The sequence below is a fragment of the Gossypium raimondii genome, chromosome 11 (genome assembly GCF_025698545.1).
Source record: "Gossypium raimondii isolate GPD5lz chromosome 11, ASM2569854v1, whole genome shotgun sequence".
In the NCBI taxonomy this organism is placed as follows: domain Eukaryota; kingdom Viridiplantae; phylum Streptophyta; class Magnoliopsida; order Malvales; family Malvaceae; genus Gossypium; species Gossypium raimondii.
Window position 1 is genome coordinate 61,967,928 of NC_068575.1, and position 21,407 is coordinate 61,989,334.

At 34.9% G+C, this 21,407-nt stretch overlaps 3 protein-coding genes, 1 long non-coding RNA gene and 1 other non-coding gene across 5 annotated transcripts; 3 read left to right on the forward strand and 2 right to left on the reverse strand.

Annotated features, from left to right (window-relative positions):
* Positions 1 to 334: 334 nt before the first annotated feature.
* TRNAR-UCU (transfer RNA arginine (anticodon UCU)) lies at positions 335 to 407 on the reverse strand. Its single transcript has one exon. It is a non-coding gene; the product is annotated as a tRNA-Arg (tRNA).
* A 5,069-nt stretch (positions 408 to 5,476) lies between these two features.
* LOC128034535 (uncharacterized) lies at positions 5,477 to 6,002 on the forward strand. Its single transcript, XR_008190596.1, has 3 exons — positions 5,477 to 5,515; positions 5,766 to 5,852; positions 5,947 to 6,002. It is a non-coding gene; the product is annotated as an uncharacterized LOC128034535 (long non-coding RNA).
* A 422-nt stretch (positions 6,003 to 6,424) lies between these two features.
* On the forward strand, positions 6,425 to 15,497 carry LOC105801832 (structural maintenance of chromosomes flexible hinge domain-containing protein GMI1). The gene is made up of 33 exons (XM_012633139.2): positions 6,425 to 6,571; positions 6,913 to 6,985; positions 7,139 to 7,194; positions 7,307 to 7,412; positions 7,529 to 7,597; positions 7,753 to 7,839; positions 8,227 to 8,277; positions 8,401 to 8,536; positions 8,645 to 8,706; positions 8,775 to 8,903; positions 9,117 to 9,207; positions 9,315 to 9,349; positions 9,609 to 9,684; positions 9,790 to 9,972; positions 10,130 to 10,288; positions 10,413 to 10,434; positions 10,526 to 10,634; positions 10,730 to 10,846; positions 10,952 to 11,269; positions 11,378 to 11,487; positions 11,655 to 11,832; positions 11,920 to 12,028; positions 12,126 to 12,220; positions 12,421 to 12,519; positions 12,675 to 12,741; positions 12,914 to 12,996; positions 13,080 to 13,361; positions 13,433 to 13,576; positions 13,658 to 13,772; positions 13,938 to 14,139; positions 14,249 to 14,440; positions 14,531 to 14,851; positions 14,957 to 15,497. Exons 1-33 carry the CDS (start codon positions 6,537 to 6,539, stop codon positions 15,243 to 15,245), a joined length of 4,200 nt encoding a protein of 1,399 aa, XP_012488593.2. The 5' UTR covers positions 6,425 to 6,536; the 3' UTR covers positions 15,246 to 15,497.
* A 731-nt stretch (positions 15,498 to 16,228) lies between these two features.
* On the forward strand, positions 16,229 to 18,576 carry LOC105801834 (E3 ubiquitin-protein ligase SINAT5). Its single transcript, XM_012633143.2, has 3 exons — positions 16,229 to 16,780; positions 17,594 to 17,980; positions 18,058 to 18,576. Exons 1-3 carry the CDS (start codon positions 16,511 to 16,513, stop codon positions 18,409 to 18,411), a joined length of 1,011 nt encoding a protein of 336 aa, XP_012488597.1. The 5' UTR covers positions 16,229 to 16,510; the 3' UTR covers positions 18,412 to 18,576.
* Positions 18,577 to 18,928: 352 nt separating this feature from the next.
* On the reverse strand, positions 18,929 to 21,164 carry LOC105801833 (pentatricopeptide repeat-containing protein At3g49240, mitochondrial). Its single transcript, XM_012633142.2, has one exon. It carries the CDS (start codon positions 21,099 to 21,101, stop codon positions 19,194 to 19,196), a length of 1,908 nt encoding a protein of 635 aa, XP_012488596.1. The 5' UTR covers positions 21,102 to 21,164; the 3' UTR covers positions 18,929 to 19,193.
* Between the last annotated feature and the right edge of the window lie 243 nt (positions 21,165 to 21,407).

A 21,407-nucleotide genomic window follows, 5' to 3' on the forward strand; every position in this document is an offset into this window, starting at 1 on the left:
TAACTCTCTAGTTATTTATTTAGCCACTCTAATTTTTAACAGAAATAAGTTTGTTCTTTGATCTAACGTATAATAATTAATTTACTATTTTTTTAATGAAAGGGATACTTTTATCAATATTTTGCCAAGGACTTCCCTATCCATTCAAAACAACATCTCAAAAGCTTCCCCATTTGTAAGTTAAAATTAAAACCATTCTTGTGAGGAAATCCCAAATACCAGCGCGCTAAAAAACAAGTTTTCCTTTAAAGAAAACAGGTACATTATATTAACAGTCATAAAAAGTTAAAAAATAGTCACTTACAAATAAAAAGAATGTCCAAAACTTGAAACACACACCCAGTGGGACTCGAACCCACAATCGCTTGATTAGAAGTCAAGCGCCTTATCCATTAGGCCATGGGTGCTCGTTAAACATTATATTACAAATAAAGCTTAAATATAAAAAATTCATTCAACAAAAGTTTTTTAATACGCACTTGGTGAATTGTTAATATTATGTTTTCAAATTGATAAAAACAATTGAGCAAATTGAGAAAATTCTTTATGGATGTTTTCAAATCGATAAAAACACCTCTTCTATCGTAATTTTAAAATTGAGCAAATTGGTCCTTCAAAAATAATCGAATTAATTTAATTTATTTTAATTTTAAAAGTGAGCAACTAAAACAATTAATCATGGTGTTAATATCTTTCGCCTATTTGTACATATTGTTGATTGGTATAACAATGAATTTAACCCTACATAAATTGTCAACTTATTATTGAATCTAAAAATTCACTAAATTTAACCTCAACATTTATACATTTTCACAAATGTTGTAAGCTAAAATTTTAATTCAGGACCACATTAATAAAATGTTTGAACTTTGAGAACTAAATTTGTTATTATACTGATTAACATGAAGTACAATTGATGAAAGAGATTATCATAGTGATTGATTATCCTTAATCGTTAATTTTTGAATTTAACATGGATTAAATTACTCTAAATTCTTTGTGAGAGCATTTCAACTATGGTGTTGAATTTTTGTTTTATAATTTCAATCGCAATTGATCGGGAACAGTCAATCACGAGTCGACGGAAATGCGTTAACGGCGGTGGAATTAGGCGCCGGTAACGGAGCCGATCAAATCAAAAGAAAACGAAAGAAAAACGAAAACGAGTGAACAACTCTTAATTCTGATTACTAAAAATAAAACGAGCACACTTATTATTGAAACCCACGTTACATTCACAACATTAAATCCCCCAGAATTACAATCCCTTTTCGAAATGAACCATTAGATCTTCAAATTAAAATTTTCACAAATCTCATCTACTTTTAAAACATTCCACACATTCTGATTCACCACCGATGAACTATTTCAAAGAAATAACTTGTAAATTTCATAGACACCCAAGAGAAAAGAAAAACCCAGAAACAGTAATAACAAGGTGGCCGCCGGTCACCCCAGATCAGGGACGAAGACAAAAGAGACAGGCAGTAGCTTTGGCCCCAAAAAGAGTACATTTATTGTTTAGTCCCTTAAATTTTTATAAGATTACATGTTAGTATAATGGTCAAATAATACTTTAACCCAAGAGATTATGATTCGTCTCTAACCGAAGCGAGATTTAGACGGGGAGATTAACGACGTCGTTTGGAGGACGATTGTTAATGTCAAGCCTAGAGGAAACAGAAGAAGAGGAGATCGAGGAACAACCGGTGAACATGAGAGGTCGGTCATGTGCCTGGGAATCTTTGACGTCGTCGGAAGTGGAAAGGTTTATGCAAGAACAACGTTGGAGCGACGAGAAAAAAGCTTGGGCTACGCTGGTTCCAAACCAAGACAAACAATTCCCTTTATTATCTTCCATTATTATTATTCCAGTATTTTTTATGTAATATGGAAATTGAAATGTGTAGCGAAATTCAGAGAGCTAAGCTTGAAGACGAAGCGATGATGGGTGAAAGGCTCGTAGATAAAAATAAAAGCTGATGAATTTGTTTTTACAGTACTTCTTTTTGTCTTTTTAAAATGATTTCTGTAACTACGACACGGAAAATGTTAAAACTAATTTGGGTTGGGACTGTTACGATAATGTCCCAAGCATAAATATAATACAATTATGGCTTATATCAAAAATATGTACTCAATTTATGCAACTTTTTTCATTTAGGTACTTAATTTTTCTTTAGTTAAAGTAGATACCTAAAGTTTTATATCATTACCATTTTAGACATCCATTGTAAACTCCGGCTTAAGAAAATTTGAACCAATCAAATTATGACACTTGTCATTTTAATTATATAAAATATTTATTTTAAGCGAATACAATATTTAAAATAATTATTTTAAATCAAATTATGGCATGTGATATTTTTAAATAAGGAAAATTATTAGATGCGTTACGGATGGAGTTTTTAAACTCTACAAACAGGGTCAGAGGGTTGATAAGTGTCCTATAGAATATAGTAAAATATTAAAATATATAAAATTGAATATATTTTATTTAATTAAAATTATTACCTGTCATAATTTGATTGCTTCATATGCTTTTTAATTGGAGTTAATAGTTTATACATAAAGTGGCAACAGAATAAAACTTTAGGCATTACTTTGACCCAAAAATCTAGAAATACCTAAATGAGAATTTTGCATAGTTTGACGTACTTATTTTTCATATAAGCCTACAATTATAAATACACTTTTGAGGTCAAATTCACACATACCAATTATAAATACATGAATTATTAGTGAGATCATGAACAATTTGTGTTTAAGCCTTTTAGTCATACTGGTTTTAAGTTTGTTCTTCAAAGGACTCCTTATCTCTTACAAATATTTGTAAAGTGGTTTTCGACTTTTTTCGAGTGAATTCATTAAAGTATTGTTAGCTTGGAGCAAACTGACCTCTCAACACATCTGGTATTATTATCAATTAGAGTTTTATTTTTTAACTTTGACAAAACACTAACACTCAAGGTAGTGAGTTCAACAAAGTGGGAACTCTTCGTTGGAAGATTAAAGAAGTGGATTGAGAGTTTTGTTTGACCACTTACCAAGGAAATATGGACATTTGTGTTTAGTAGCTTTGAACACATGCCCTATAAGTTATAGGCCATAAGTTCAAACTCTACAAATTACAAATGTGGTGAAAGCACTATGGTGGCCCCTATATTGGGAATCAAATAGCATTTAGTTCTCTCCACTCAAAAAATGAGCAAATTGTTCCCTACACATTAGATCAATGAGTAAATTGTTTCTTTTTTGTTAAAAATTTCATCCATTTGTATTGTTAAAGACTAACATGGCTAGCGAAAGAACTAGACACCTCACGTGTACCTCGTGCTAATGTACAATGACCAGTTTTAACTGTATAAATGGATGAAATTTTTAACAGAAAGACCAACTTGCTCTTTGATCTAATGTAAAATAACTACTTACTTATTTTTTGAGTAAATGAGCAAAATGCAATCCAACTACTAATATAGAGGCCTCCACAGTAATAAATGGCTGTGCATCATGTTCAATTCGTCAATGCGTGAGGCACCTCCAACCCTGTTGAATATGTTGCCTCTTCAAGTAACTTAAAACACTCAAGTTATTATCAAAATCGAAAGATAAAACTTCAACCAAAAACAATATTAAATGTGTTAAAAAATCTATTGAGAACTTCAGTCGAAACTAACAACAAATCCCTTAACAAAACTAAAGCTAAATAATTAAAAAACCTCCCTAACATTTTAACCAATCTAATTCTATCCACTCCCATTCAATACTACACCAATGGCCATAATCATACTATTATTATTATTATTATTATTTATTTATAATTTATCAATCACGTCATTTTATAAAATATATTCAAATGGACAACATATTTAAATGTTAACATTATCAAATAAATGAAAAAATTAAGAAAATTATATTGTACCAATTAATTAGTTTTTGTGGAAATTAATTTAGACGGTTACAATCATTATTACTCGAGATTAAAATCGTATAACGAGAATTTCGTGTATTAATTTAATCGTTAGGATGTTTATTATTTCAGATGTGGTCTTGGTCAAGCCGTGTTAACCACAAGACTATTAGAATTTTACTCTCCTATTGTAATTCAAAAAGAAAAAAGAAAAATTGTATGATATAGTTATTATTTTAGTTTTTGGAATTAATATCTCGTTTGACCCTTAATTCTCACTTTATTTATTATTATTTTATTGATTTGACCCTATACTTTTATTTGTATACCCATTACCAACTTATAATTTATGTTAAAACAAATCTTCTCATCCAATCAAATCTTGCCACGATAAAAAAAATAAAAATTCATTTAAAATATTATAAAATTCATAAAATTTCAATAAAATTGTAAAATAAATTCATATTTTTAAAAACTAAAATTCTAAACAAACAAAATTTTTTAAAATTTTAAGATTTTTAATTTTTTTGAAGTTTCACATATTCATAATTTTAAAATACTTGTTTAATTTTCAAAATAGATTATAATTTTTAAAGTTTTTAGGGTTTCTTTTGAATTTTTTATGATTTTTAAAAATTTCTGATATATTTTAAAACATATTAAGTATTTTTTAATTTCTTCTTGACACATGGCAATATGCCATTGGTTGGCTTAGTATTCTTTTTAAAAGAAATTTGGATTTGGGTAACTAATTATAGAATGAAATTACATGAGCTAGACTGAACCCTAAATTGATAAAAATAGTATGGATACCAAAATGATAATTTAGATATATTAGGAGGAGGAAAAGAGGTATTAAGACTTTTTTTTCTCCCCTTAAAATGCGAATTAAGGCCCATTACCTACTTTTACCTAAAACCATGCACGAAAACTCCATGCACGAGGAGTCCATTAAAGTCCACTAAGGACGATTCGTTTCGTTTTCCTATTTTGCATCAGCATCGCATAGAATCTCACAGTTGCTGCCTTTTCTTTTATAGCATATATAGAAACACAACAAGTTCCTTTTAAGTCCCAAGACTATTCTCTTCATTTTTTTTATATATAACAACACTGTTTGTCCGCTTAAACCAGGATCATGGAAAACAAGGACCATTTTAAGGGTCTAAAGAGGCGATTGGCTTTTGACGATGAAGATTCCGGCGAAGTTTGCCGTTTCAAAGTTTTGTTACCCAATGGGACTAGTGTTGGACTAGCTTTGAAAGACCCTGAGTCTGAAATCTCATTTCAAGGTTTCATTGACTTGATTAAGGACGCTTATGACATGGTTAAACGTCAATCTGGGTCGTTTAAAAGGAAACGAATGATAGATTGGAAGAATGAAAAGTTATGTCTTGAGGATATAAATGGGGTTAAAACTAGGAGCAGAATTGATTTGCGGCGTTTTAAACCGCACAAGTGTCATATTTTAAAACTTCATGTGAGTCCTGTTTAGATGTATTTAAAGACATGATAGAAGTAAAAGCATGTGTTTTTTATGACTTACTACTTCTTGTTTGTTTTGATAATCAGGATGGCTCTGGAAAGTTCGCCAATAATTTTGAGGTAGTGTCTTTTTTTCTTTCAATTTTGGGGGTCATTGTCGTTTTAAAATTGTTGGTTTATTTTATTTATTGTTTATGAGGTGCAAGTAACTTTGTTATGGCTATTTGTATGTTACATAACTAGATATGAGCATGTGATGGCCTTTGAAGATCATATATACACCTGAGTATGAGTGAATAACTTAGTAAAACTGGCATGTATTTTACTGAGAAACCATAACTAGTTCTTGGATGAATTTGTTGGTTTTCAGAATATGTGGGATTTGACCCCGGATACAGATTTGTTAATGGAGTTACCAGAAGAATACACTTTTGAAACTGCTCTTGCAGATTTGATTGTAAGTTTAATCGGGCTTATGAGATTCTGGATTTTCTTTTTATGTTTAATTTGTTGTTAAAATTGGTGCTTACACTTTCCTTCCGGTTTAACAGGACAATTCCTTGCAGGCAGTGTGGTTGAATGATGTAAACCATAGGAGATTGATAAGGTTTGAAATTATTTGTAAAATTGATGGTTTATTTAATGATGGCTATATCTGAACTAGTGTATGGCTGTATTTTGTTCTTAGCTTGAACTTATTCTGTTGTGGAATAAATTAATTTCAGATAGTGAACTGAAGGTGTAATGAATGATTTGATTGTATATGTGACTGGTTGAGATTATTGATTATGGCCAATGACTTGAGCTTTAGAAGTATGATTTATTCTCACTTAGATTATTCCAACAATTTCGTTAATATATGATGTGGTTAAGAATTTGTTTGTTATCTGTCTTTTTCATACACATTGATTTGTTTTCTTAAATTTACGCCAGAGTTTCCTAAAGGCCTATATATATTTATATGGAGTCTTAAATATTCTAGCCTCTTAATGTATTGTGTGTTTTTTATGATGTGTTGCTTTTCCTCATAATAAAAACAAATTGTTTTCATCATACTTTATATGGCTAATGGCTATTTTAATGTTTTTGAAGTGTGGATGTTCTTGAGAGTGGAATCTCAATTTTTGACACTGGACCTGGAATGGACAACAGTGATGAAAACTCTATTGTGAAGTGGTATGTTTATATGAAGTCCTTTTTCTCTTCTTTTATATTTATGTTTTTTTTTTTTTTGTTACGACTTCTTGGTTTGGCACTTTGGGTTACTTTTCTTCTGTAGTCAGGTAAGACAGAAGTTAAGTTATGCTTGATGTATTCAACTGCTACACTTTTCAAGCAGCCTTTTAGATTTTCTCTCATCCATCCACACCGGTTTGTTCATGGTTCAAAGTTTCGAACTTAAGTGGGATATATTTTGGAAGGAAATATGCACTATAGACTTCTACTGGTTTCTTAATTATAGTTTTTCTTTTCAGTTTTGCTAATGAATTCAAGTTTATTCCACTTATTCTATTCAGGGGAAAGATGGGTGCCTCGCTAAACAGGTTATATAAACAACAGGCAATAGGGTGCAAGCCACCATTCTTAGTGGTACAAAATCTGTGAAACTCATGTATTTCTTTGGTTAGACACATTAGTATCTCTGTCTGAGATTTGACATAATTGAAGCTTGCCTTTTATGTTTGCACACAAAGATTCTAATGTTAGTTAGAAGCTCTCACTTTGGCTTTCATAACAATGCAGCCCTTTTTTGGCATGTTTGGATATGGAGGACCTATTGCATCTATGAATCTAGGGAGGTATGACCTATTTGACAAACCACATGGCCTTTCCTCTGTTTTATGCTGATAGAATCATTTCCTAGAGAATTAATACATTTTTGTAGTTATATATTTTCTTGTCTTCATATAGCTGTGTTGAAGTCTCTTCCAAGACAAAACAATCCAAGAAAGTTTACAAGTTACGTCTTGCACGAGAGGCTTTACTTGGCAATTCTGGCTCTGAATGTAGTTGGAGTGTAAGATAGTCTTATTATTAATTTCCCTAAAGAATAAGTTTTTATAGAAATTATTTTTGTTATGAAATTTTCTCAGAAGTTTGTTGCATTATGTCATCAAAATCTTTTTACATTAGACTGATGGAGGCATTAGGGATCCTCTTGATGAAGAAATCAAGGAGTCACCCCATGGGAGCTTTACAAAGGTTTACTCTTCTGTATGTTCCCTTTAATTTTCATATATTGTTGTTTTTGAGGTTAGATCCTGCATTCTATTTGTGCATAAGAATCATTTTAGCTAGGTGAGCTGTTTGCGTTTTATTTGTCTCAGTTCATGTATTTATAGTATGATTCTTCACAGGTGGTGATATTAAATCCTGTAGTGAGAAACTTGGACATATCTAAGCTCCAATGTAAGCTGAAAGACATATACTTCCCATATATTCAGGTGTGAGTTTATCCTTTGACTTCATGTATTGTGATTTAATTAAGCTTTGCCAATGAAACATGGCAACATGTTTCTCATTTAGTTGAGTTTCTTTTTTCTGAATTTTAGGTTCTGTTGAAACTAAAAATGGGCATCATCCTTTCTCCTTTTGGCATTTTTTTCCAATTACATTTAGACCTGCCAAATTGGCTGGTGTATGCACATATATTTATGTGCTTTTCTGTTATATTTTTATGTTGGAATCTGTTCTAGCTTTCAACTAATAACTGTAAGCATTTTGAATTTCGTTGTCATCTATTCTAACCTACTATTTAGTAGTAACATTTTCAGTTTCAACTTTTAATCATAATCCTAATTGCCTTCATGTAACAATTTGTTGACCTGCAGTGTGATGAGTTGTCCAAGGTTGGCAGGACTATTACACCTGTTGAGTTCCAGGTTTAGTAATCTTGCAGTAACTTGTTAATTTTGACATGGCTTTTGTTGTTACTCCTAGTTGTCAAGTTGTGGACTGTGTGGGAAAATATTTTGGGAGTAATAAAAGATATTGTTGCTGTTTAGGTTAATGGTCTTGATTTAACTGAAATTCAAGGCGGTGAAATTGCAACCACCAACTTGCATTCTTGCAATGGTCCTGAGTTTACTCTATTAATGCGCTTTTCCCTTAAGAAGGAGAAAATTTCAACCAATGCTTCAGGTAGTTATCATTCTTACTGTTTTACTGCTTTTATTGATGCCATTCTTGCTGCTTATGGAACAACCATATTTTTCCTGGTCTTATGTTGCCGAGTTTTTTATTTTCCAGGTTCAAAGGCTCCTCAAATAGCAAATGCACGCCTCAAATGTATTTATTTTCCTATTCGTCAGGTATTTGGATGATTGGTTTCCTTTTTGTAGCTAGGCTCTGCAGAAGTACTATAAATAATGTTTTACAGGGGAAGGAGAATATTGAGAGGATTTTGGAGAGTTTGGATACTGAAGGATGTGGAGTTGGAGAAAACTTTGAGAATTATAGTCGTGTCTCAATTCGTCGACTTGGTCGTCTACTTCCAGATGCTCGTTGGGTTAGTTTCCTATCCAGCTTGCGAATGCCAAGTTGTTTTTCATATACCTTACATTGTAATTGTGGAATCTCCGTTTTTAAGAATCCTCCCCGAGGAGATACTATTTATTCGTCTATAATCATTTAAATTCATATGCATTAGTGCTTCTTTGTGGTAATGCCGTTTGGTTTAAAACTCCAATAATTAATTCATAATGTATTTGCTTTACGACAGGCAATACTTCCTTTTATGGATTTCAGGCAGAGAAAGGGAGATCAGTCTCACTTGTTGAAACGATGTTGCTTGAGAGTTAAATGCTTTGTTGGTAGAGTGCATTAAATTTAAGAGAAAGTCCTTTATATGCTTTCTTGCAATGTTCCTTTTCTTTCTCTATTATCATAATGCTTCAAGCAAGCACTTTTTTGGTTGCAGAGACTGATGCTGGATTTAATCCAATGCCTTCAAAAGTAAGCAATTTTGTGTCTCCTACATATATGTTTCACCAGCGTGGTTTCTGAATTTTTCATAGCATGCTGTTACGCCAATATCTATGGTTCTATTGTCAGTTTTGTTACCAGTTAACTTGCTTAGTGATTCCTGGCTTGCTGCTCTACATGACGGTTATCATTCTTAGTGTGTGCATTTACGGTGCATCTTAGTTAACAATCAGGTGATGGATTAAACAAGTTTAATTAACAATATTTTTATCTTGTGTATTTTTTCCAGACTGATTTGGCACACCATAGTCCTTTCTCCATTGCTCTAAGGAACTTTGGCAATAGGCCTCAGGACAAAGAAAAAGGTGAACCTTTTCCATTTTTTTTTTTTTTTGGTTTTGCTCCATGCTGAATTTGTTAATTTTACTTTGCTTATGATCCTTGTTAATCAAATATTCTTGAATCTATAGATGTTGATATTGAAATTCATAGAGATGGAAAACAGTTAACACCTTTGCAACTGGAAAGGGAGTACCGGGAATGGCTTCTTCTAATGCATCATAGGTATGATGAAGAAATCGACTCTGGTGAGGATCCGCCTGTTCTTATTGTCAATCCCTTGAACAAGAAGGCACTAGGAATATCATCTGACGGTATGTATTATCTCTTCAGCTGTTTGACTTATAAATGCATGTTTGATTGATCTGCTATTGTTTTCCTTACGTCTTGTCTTTGTAGTTGACATGTTTCTTTCCATCCCGTTTTAGTATATATTACTTACATGTACTATTGCCTCTTTTCAACTTGCAGTTATAAGGGTTCATCAAGCTCTAAAGAGAAAGGAATTATTGTGGAAAAGTGGCCAGAAAATCAAAGTTCTCAAGGGTGCATATGCAGGGTGTTATAAGAACAACGTCTATGCTATAATAGAATATTTCTTGATTGAAGGATTTGAGGGGGATTCTGGTGGTAAGCATTTATTAAAGCAAAGAAGCTCAATCTCCCATTTTCTAATGTCTTATAATTCATTATTGAATTTTGTACATCTAAGTGGCTTTTTATTGATTGATGCATCATTTATTTGTTTCTATAGGAGAAGCTCGGATTATATGCAGGTAACCTTATAGTTTTCCCTTTTAAGTTTCTTGTATTTCTTTTAATCTTGTTTAGTAATGACTAATGTGTATGTCCATTTCTGTATGGAAGGCCACTAGGTACAGAAAATGGTTGTGAACTTTCTGTAAAGGGTGGAACACCCAGTTTAAATATTCAGGATTCATTGTCTCTTCCAATTAGCGTGATTGATTCGGGAAAGGTTAACTTTTACCGCAAATTCTTCTACTACTGTGAAACCTGTTAGCAACTGCGTCATATGGTCGAGTAACATGCTCAATTCTGAGCCATTTGCAGTGCATAGCCATTAATGATTCTGATTGGGAGCGTCAACTTGAGAAACACAACCAGAAGACTCCCTCAAGAATTGATCTGCTCAATGTGAAACAATGTCATTGGTTGGAGATCGATGGGGTCAGTTGATATTCAATTGTGATAGCCTCCTATTCCTTTGTTTTATCTGTTGGCCTATGGTTTTTGGCATTTTCATAACAGAATGTTTGCCTGTTCTTGTATTAGGCTTTTCCAACCAGTCTAACGATACCTGCTGGACAAACCCCTCCAGAGGACATTGTTGCTGTTTTTCGCCCGAGTAGTTTCGAGGTTTCTAAGGTTTCAAATTACTTGGATCAGAAGGACATTGTGAAGACTAATTTAGATATGTTAATGAAAGTGCAATATAGAACTGAGAACCATCGAGATGCTAAACATATTAACTCGCTTCGCATAGCACCTTCATCTTTCAAAGGGTTTCATGGCTTATATAAATTTCCACTTGGGGTTAAGCTCCCTCACTTGTTTCAGAAAGCAGGTGCATATACATTTTCATTCTCCACTGTGAGTAATTCAAGAGACCTATTTTTCCTACTTTTGAGTTTATACAATACCATATGTTTTGAAGCTTCTTCTGGTCATGCAATCTAACGGAAGCTTCATATTTATTAGGAACATTCTCGTTGTCAGAATTACAATTTAACAATAACGGTGGTTCCTTCAGAAAAGGTTGGAAGGTGGCAGCTACTGGGTGATACACGGTTTCCATCTTATAGTGTAAGGTAGGGAATCTTAAGGATCTGATATCTGGATTTGGGTGTTTAGCAACTTCCTTGACAAATGAAGTTAATATATATATCAACAAATATTCTCATTTAGAACTACATTGTAGAAGTTTAAAATGAGATCATTTTTTCCACCCTTCTCTTACTCTATGGACATTGGACAGGGTCGGTTCATGTTTTCCACCCCTCTCTATTGCATGCTATGACATATATGACAACCGAATGTCATTTACCTCCATTCCTAACTTAAAGATCACTCTCGGTATGAATGAATATTTGAGTGTTGATGTGGTCAAGATGAAGCCTTCCCTTTCGTCTGATAAGTTGGCCATTGTTATCGAGGTATGTTCTTTCATAAATCTTTTTGCCTCTTGAAAGGAATTACATTTACATTTATATGCCTAAAACTGTGCAAATAATTTTCTATAGGATGTCATGGTTGAAACTAATGGGTTAGACTCAATCCGGCCAAATTATGCAGCCACCTTGATGATATATATTCAAGATGAGTCGACATCAATTCCTTTGGAATGTCAAGGTATTCTGCTCTACATTAATTATTCTGCAAGCAAAAGCTTTAGTTTAGAAACAAGTCTAATCATTTATTTTGTACTGTTTTTTTTTGTGCATATTAGTTACTCCTGGAGCTTTACACCGTATCGAAGTCAGTTCACGACTTCCTGGAAAGCAATTACTCCCAGGTTTTATACTTGAGCAATTTGTGCTAGAGGTGAGACTTTGTTATCATTTTAATGCCAATTGTTTGGTTCTACACACAGGAGAGCCTCTTTTTATTTTTCTCTCTTCCTTATAACCTTTTTCTGTGGTTGTGAGTGGAAACAGTAGCACATAGGCCATAAGATTGTAATCTGAAATTATACACTGGGCATGTGGTCTTCATATTACTAACACGATAATGTGCTTTTGTAGATGTTCGATGTTTATGGAAATCATGTTGAAGAAGGATTAGAAGTTCAATTCCAATTGGATGGTTTTAGCATCCCAGGTCTAATAGGCTCAAAGCATAAGGTTGGTTCTTTAAACTGCTCTTTGTCGGCTCTCAAAGGGGGAATAAAAGTGTCATACTAATTTATACTGCATGTTCAATATTTGTCATGAATTTGATACTAAAACTTGTAGTCAAAATTACACTTTTTGAGATATGAGCATGATGGTGTTCTTAGGTGGATAACCTTGGACGTATTGACCTTGGGGGCCTACTGAAAGTAACTGCAGGTTATGGAAAACAAGGTATGTACCTTCATTCTTTAGATGGTGTTTCTTGGCAAAGTTGTCCCATTGAAAAGACTGTGAATTTCCTTTCAATATAAATCATATTTTGTTAGTTTCAAATTCTATTAATTTTTCCAGATCAGTTGTAACTATATTTTTAGCCGATTTTTTTCCTGCATGCCTCCTGCAGTGTCTCTATCTATTTTACATGGTGATAAAGTAACTTTCAAGCAAGCATTTCAAACCGAGAAAAGGGAGCTACGAATATCAAGTGTCAGTAATTATTCACTCTTGTTTCATTTTCATCATTGCTAATATTTCGATAAACTTTTCTGTTTACTATAATGTTTTCTCAGATACCTGAGCACTGCCTTGCTGGTTCTACACTGGAAAATATAAGTTTTGAAGTTATAGACTCGAAGGGGGATGTTGATGGAACTTTCCATGATGATGAAAAGTGTGGCCGGTTCCATACACTCGTAGTTAAGTCGGAATCACATCAAATAGATGATTCCATTCGCTATGCATTCAAGCATGGCCGCTGCAACATAGCTTCTTTACCCCTTCCTCAAATTGAAGGGCCCCTTTGCTTCAAAGCTTTTCATTCTCGATACACTGAGCTCTATTGCGATGTTGAGGTTGGAAAAAAATCTTGTGTCTATATTGTGATTACCATTTCATAAGCAAAATTGCTGATTTCTTTCTGCAGATTTCTCTTGTTCATGCTCCAAATGTTGACACCGATGAGAATGAGGTCCAGTCTTCAGATGGAAAGCTGATGCTCCTGCAGAATTCACCGTTTTTCAAGAATGGCAATGTAGGAAACCTACTGGCCCTAGTGAAATATGACGAGGTAAGGTAACCTGTCCAAAGGGTGCATATTTTATCGATGTAACTGCAATTGAATTTTTAAAATGGACTGTTTATTGAACAGGGACTAAAGAGTGAATTATGCAAACATGGTGAGCGTGTTGGAAAATTGGAAAATTGTCTGAAGACTCTTAATTGCTGGAAGACGGACATCGAGCTCTATATGTCTGAGTTGCAAGGTTGTTTTTCTAGCATGCTTTATTTTATTGTTTTCTAAACCAATCATTTTTATAATGAATATGGTTTGTTTATAAGATGTCTCAAGCTTTAAATTATTGTTTTCTCGTTGTAAACTAATCATATTAGAAAATACGATGTAGTTGTTTATCAGCAACTTTTTGCAGATTCTCTGGAACCTGATTTAGTGAACGATCTGGACTGTTTGTCCACGAAAGAAGAAATAACAAAGCTAATCGAGGGAAGAGGTCATTCTGCAGCTTCTACTCTTCTCTGCAGTATTGCTCAAGGACATTGGATGGATGTCATGCAAGATGTAGTAGGTGTTGTAGCCCTACTCGGAACAGCTGGCTCCATTAAGCTAAGCAGGTTGTCTTTGATTTATTTTTAAATAAATCTCTTGTGAAAAAAAATGAAATATCATAAAATCCTTTTCTAACTCCAACTCCATGGATTACCTTGTTTTTCTCCATTGTAGGATTTTAGCTGAGTACTTGGGTGAAGATCAAATGGTTGCTGTTGTGTGCAAATCCTATGAAGTAGCACGTGCCCTCGAGCAGTATGACCATAACGGAGAAGTTGATTCTCGGCTTGGTCTGCACGCAGAAGCTACTGCACTTAGTAAATCTATAAGTGGCAGATTTCTTGTAGTATGCCTTGAAGATATAAGGTATGGCATGCATGATAGCTATTGGTTTCAAGATTATTAAAACTTTATGTAACGATCAATGAATTTCGACTCTATGTAACGATCATGCAGGCCTTATCTAGGAGGGGTTGAAGTCAATGACCCTCAAAGGAAGCTAATCTTACCGGCTCCTCGGTTACTAAGTGGAAACTACCCTCCAGGTTTTATTGGCTATGCGGTTAATTTGGTTAACTTAGAGCACCCTCATATAGATTACAGGACCGAATCTGGCCACGGTCTGCGTGAGACTCTGTTCTACAGACTGTTCAGCAAGGTTCAAGTGTATGAAACAAGAGAAGAGATGGAAAATGCTCGTAATTGCATAACACATGGCGCTGTGTCTCTGGACGGAGGGATTCTGAGAAAGAATGGCATTCTATCTCTCGGATTCAGGTACTCAAAACTCTTTCTCACACCATACGAGCATGTATGCATTTTTGTAAATATATAAGTTTCTTATGTTATACATGTCTAATTCATTGAGTCATCATCTTCTAGGAACCCCGAAATATATTTCCCTGTTCAGATCACGAACGTCTCTCCAGAAAGAAAGAAAATCATGGAACAAATCAAGGAAAAACAATTGGAGCTAAGAACAACTTTGCAAGGCATCAATGTAGCAAGCGAAAAACTTGATCGAGCTCGCCATAAGTTCAACAGGAAACAAAAGCAATTTCAGAAGTACTTGGATAACATCGATGATGCAATCAACGATACCGTAACTCCGAGTACAACCCCATCGCAATGCACCCAACGGCTCGGAACTCCCTCCAAGGTGATTATATAAATCCTAAAACATGTTTTTAAGTTCATATACAGATTTTTCTTTTGGTAAGTTCTAAATTCATATATGGTTTTAGCTATATGGTAATTTCACAACAGCTGAAACATTATAAAAGATCATAGGAGCTTTTGCATTATCTTTGCAGTGCCCACATTTTGACTTTTTAACCTTTTTTTTTAAATCTTCTTTATTTGCTTTTTAGTATCAAAAATGGATTTTTTATCATATTAAATAAATGGAGCTTTATTAGTTGTATGCCAGCATTCGGCCATGGATGATATATATATGGAAGATAGTTTATAATTGCCGGTATTAAAATGTAAGCATAAAGTGCAAGACTTTGATTGCACCCTTCACCGGCTCATAATTTGTGCCACCTTGTTGTGATTTGTGATTCAGCTCTTTATGATTATTGTTTAGGTTTTTTTTTAAATATCAATGTTTAATACTCAGTTTTTACTTTTTGGGTTGTAGAGTCAAGATTTTGTCTCTGAATTTTGTGAAGAATTTATAAGTTAAGGTCGAACCCTACAAATGTTAAATGATTATAATTTCCTTAATAGGTGATACACCACGAATGATTCATTTTGACGGGACATTTTCATTCAGTGAAGTCATTGCCTATCAATGCTCTTGAGCTCTTTTAAAAATCGAGAGACAACCTCAGCTTGACCTCTGATAAAATAAAACCCCTTAACAAATACTTGTTTCCTACATATATCAATATAGATCGATTTACGAGCCTCATTTTAAACTCAAAAAAAAGTTTATTATTATATTATATTACATGTGATGATATATTTATTGCATCACTTGACTAATTGTAAATTTTATATGGAAATTAAATTCAGGATTAAATTTATAATTTACACAAAATACAAGACTAACATTAAAATTTAACCAAAATAAATAAATATAGGAAAAAGCTAACGAAATCAAAGGAAGATAGTATTTTTAAAAGGAGAGAGAAGAAGGGGCTGTTTGGTTCTTTTGAATCCATTATTATTTTTCTACCAAATCTCCACACTTTTCTTCATCCCTCTCACTTCACCTCAAATTCTTCCTCTTCAAACTTCTATATTTTTTTAAGAAAAAAGAGAATTTTATAGAGAAGAAGAGGATCAAGAAAAGAATTTTTTTTTTATTTTTTTTTTTTGGGGTGATAGTGGTGACGGGGATTGTTTTGTAATTTTCATTGGTGTTTTTGGGTGTATTTCAAAAAAAAAAATTAGAAGAAATCTGAGATTTGGGGGTGGCGCTGTACAAAAATGGAGTCGGATAGTATCGAGTGCGTGTCATCTATAGATGAAATTGTTGAAGATCATGAGATCCCTCACCATAATATACAGCACCACCCACACCCTCGTCATGCCCCCCATCATCAATTGTCATCGTCAAAGCCTCATCACAACGGCACTAATAATGTTAATAGTATTAGCAATATCGTGGGTCCAACGGCGATTGCTCCGGCTGCTAGTGTCCATGAATTGTTAGAATGTCCTGTTTGTACCAATTCAATGTATCCACCAATTCATCAGGTATTTGCATGTCTCTCTTGCAATTATGGGGTTTTTTTCTGCCTCTTTGTTGTTGATTTTGTTGAATTTTGATTGGGTCGTTGTGTATTTGGGTGGGATTTTTTGTTATGTTTTGTTGCAATGAAAGATGTTAAATCTGGGATTTGAATGTTTAGATTTTTCTTAAGCCTGATTATTAATTAGGGAAGAACTTTTTTTCTTACGGTTTCTTTTAAATTGTAACATGATTGTATGTGCTTGCAAGGCTTCGTCGGGTCTCCACTTCTCTTAGAAAGTATCATGGACTTCTTTGTAATAAAAACTAAATTATATTCGTCTCTTCTACTAAAAAAAATAGTAGATTAATTCTTATTCATTAGATAAAATAGTAAATTATTTTTTATGTTAAAAATAAATTTTTATCCTTAAAAATTGACACTTGTATGGTATAAATAATATGTCACGTGTAATTATCAATAATATTAATTTTTAACAGTAACAGTAAAATTGGATGAGTATCAACTTACTCTTAATAGTACTTTTACCAAAAATCACCTCATACTCTGGGAGTACCTTTGACCTCCGAGCAAATCCGTCATCAACCGCAAAACCCATATTTGTTCATCAACATGCATATTCTTTTACATAATTTTCTTCATTAACAATGGCTAAAGTCCATAACTGAAACTGTGCTTGTCAATTGCTTCTCTCTAGCAAATAGAGAGAAGAAACATTGCAATAGTTTGAGATGTTCCTATCTCATATGTTATGTTGGACACTGAGATCTGTAAATATTAGATATAAATTTCTTTAACACTAGAGCTTTTTTTGCAGTGCCACAATGGACATACACTTTGTTCTACCTGTAAAATACGAGTACACAACCGGTGCCCGACTTGTCGGCAGGAACTCGGTGATATTAGATGTTTAGCATTGGAGAAAGTCGCCGAGTCCCTCGAGTTACCCTGCAAATACTACAAGTTGGGGTGCCCGGAAATATTCCCCTATTACAGCAAACTCAAACACGAGGGGATTTGCATCTACAGACCATACAATTGTCCATATGCTGGTTCGGAGTGTTCCGTTGTTGGGGATATCCCTTTCCTTGTTGCCCATTTGAGGGATGATCATAAGGTCGACATGCACACCGGCTGCACATTTAATCATCGATACGTGAAATCCAACCCTCGGGAAGTCGAAAATGCTACATGGATGTTAACAGTAAGTTCTATTATCTTTTCTAGCTAGTGGTCTGTAATAGTCTCCTAGCATGAACCCTATCTGCTGCTATTTGTCAGGTATTCCATTGTTTTGGTCAGTATTTCTGCCTACACTTTGAAGCCTTCCAGTTGGGAATGGCTCCAGTTTACATGGCATTTATCCGTTTCATGGGTGACGAGACGGAAGCTAGGAACTATAGCTACAGCCTTGAAGTCGGAGCAAACGGCCGGAAACTTATATGGGAAGGCACCCCACGTAGCATCCGTGATAGTCACCGGAAAGTCAGGGACAGCCACGATGGTCTAATTATCCAACGAAACATGGCACTTTTCTTCTCCGGTGGGGATAGAAAGGAGCTGAAACTGAGGGTTACTGGACGAATATGGAAGGAACAACAAAATCCAGATGCCAACACGTGCATACCAAACTAATGTAGTTGAGTGGATTGATTTCGATAACCTTTTTTCCTTTTCACCTGTTCCGATCTGTTTCTGCGGTGTGTTAAACCTCTACGAACCCTTTTCCGGCATGTTGTAATGGATGAAAGTTTTCAGCTTATATCAAATGTGCAAAATAAGAATTATCTTCTTCTCCAAGCTTTAGTTTTGCAATAATATGACCATAAAAGTTAATGCGATATTCAGATTTGAACCTGTGCCAAACCTTAAACATTCTCAGTGGATATAGTAATTTTTCATTGGGTTAAATCACTATTTTGAGGTCTGAATTTGGCAACTTTTACACATTGAGACCTGAATTTTTTTTTGTCCAAGTTAAATCCTAAACTAGGCAATTATTCCCACATCGAGACTTTGAACTTTTTTTTTTCAAGTTAGTCCTTCAAAACCTTAAAATTCAAACTCTAATGTGACAACAATTGTCAAGTTCAAGCCTCAAATAGTGATTTAACCTTTTTCATTTAATTAATTGCCTTGGCTGGGAAGAAAATTGATCTGCAAATCCCTCATAATCATTCATTACATTCATATCATCATATAATTTTGAATGACAAGTCTCAATTGCTTCTCTCTGATCTTTCTAACAATAATTATTGAACCAGTATTGCCATCAATATTTAGAAATCAGAGTGACTCTAGAACCCAATTTTCTTTAATCCCCTAATTACAGATAGACAAGCTGATAAAATTGAGTCCGTAAATGAACATATAAGATCTTACCTTATCCTTCAAAACAACGGAGCTACTTCCTGCTATCAGAATGGTTGCTTTGCATCAACAGGATTTGAATCTGAAACTGACTCCATAACGGTAGCTTCCTCAATAGACCCTTCACTCTCATCTTCATCCGGCACTTTACCGCTTTCATTTGCCACGGTTGAGTCAGATTCATCTTCTTTCTTCCCAAATAACTTAGATGGAAGAATAGATGAGACAGCCGCTTTTGCACTTCTCTTGGCTGCTTCTGCAGCTTCAATTTCTCGAGCTTTAGCTTCGGCTTTAATTCTCTCTTTCTCCTCCATAAGCTTTGTTAACTCATCTTCTCTCCCTACATTTCTTAACAACTCTTTAACATATTCTTGCAACTCCTCAGTGAAATCAGAGCTTTCCTCATCCAACATCTCATCAACCATTTTCAGCACATCATCGAACTTCCCCACATCACTAAGTGCTTTCATTATAAACTTATAGCTCGAATCATCCATCTTAAGCTTCTTCACCATAGTATCGTAAAACGTTTTTGCCTCGTCTACTTTCCCAACTTCAACCAATTCATCAACCAATCTATTATAAACAGCCAAGTTCGGCCTCAAACCTGCCTCCACCATCTTCCTAAAATATGAAGCCCCATCATCGATTCTACCCATTTTAAAACAAGCATCCATCAGCAAAACATAAGTATACTCATCAGGGCTAATCCCTTCATCTCCCATTCCACCATATAGTTCCTCAGCTTCACACAACAATCCATTTCGACATAATTGATCAATCAAATTGTTAAACGACAAAGTATCCGGACTACACCTATAATCGCGCATTGACTTGAAAACATCAATGGCTTCCTTAAACTTACCTTCAGCGCAATATCCATCGACAATCACATTAAAGCTCCCCAAATTCACAGCTAACCTCCTAGGAGGGCTATGCTCATTTTTCATCCTATCAAACAACCTTAAAGCCTCATCGAATTTACCATTCTTACTTAATGCATCCAGAACATAATTATAAGCAACAGCACTCATTTTAACCCTTGAATTCTCTCCACAAGCTTGTTCATAACACTCCATAGCTTCTTTCTCCATTCCCTTCATGAAATACCCGTTCATTAAACTCCCATAAACGACCCCATCTTCCAAAACCCCATCTTTTTTCTCTTTTAATTCCTCAAAAAGCTTAAAAATCCCATCTGAATCACCGTTCTTGGCAGAACCAAACATTAAGAAACTATAAACGATAGGGTCAGGAGCCAAACCTTTCTCCGCCATTTCCTCCTTCATTTCCAAAGCCTTCTCGAATTTCCCATTATCCACAAGCCCTTTCACTAAAATCCTGTAAGTAGTAGGAGAAGGATTCACAGGGGACTCATTGATGAACTGCTTGTAATGTTCGAGGGCAGTATCGGGTTTTTTGCAGTCGAGGTAAGTTTGGAAGATAAGATTGTGTGTGATCACATTTGGGGCAATTCCAGCTAGGGTTATGAACCGATGCAGGGAGAGGAGATCGGCGTATTTCGATTGGCGTAGCTGGGCGTTTAATACGGCGTTGACAGTGTAAATCGTGGGGCGGCAATTGGAATAAACGGAGTGGCGCGTGTATAGAGCGGCCTCATCGAGGTCGTTTTCACGGATGAGCTTCAAGATCTTGTTGTGGAGGTTGAGGCGGTTGCCGGTTAGCGCAGTGACGGGTTCGGGAACTTTAGGGGCGTTCGGGTTTTGGATCGGTTTCGGTGGAGCCACCTGCTGAGCCTGTTGTTGAGAGCGCTGGGCAAACGAGAGTGGCGGTTCGACTCGGAGTCGACGCTTGCGGCGGCGGCGTTCGGCGGCGGCTTCTTCTGGGGTGCTAAATGAGAGGCAGCGGAGAGCAATGAAAGAGGGCGGAGAACGGTGGCGGGGATGGGCGAGGATTTTGAGGTGATTGAGGAAGGCCGGTTTGAAAAGGGCCATCTTTTGCGATGTAACGAAGGAAAAAGGTAGGGTCTTGGGTTCTGAGTTGTTAGGGTTTTGATGAGGGTTTAAGGGACGGCTAAATGGTAAATGCCCCGAAAGATTTGGTAAAAGATATGATCGGGTCGGGTCTAAACATTATGGTTCGGCTTGTCTTAAGGAAGTATTTGGGCCAGTCTTTTAGCCCATCAACTTCATCTGAAAATGACCCAAATTTGCAACATTTCTTTTTTTCTATTATTACATAATAGCAAGACAATAATAAAAATATATACCATATAAACTATCAACGAGGCGTGGCATTGT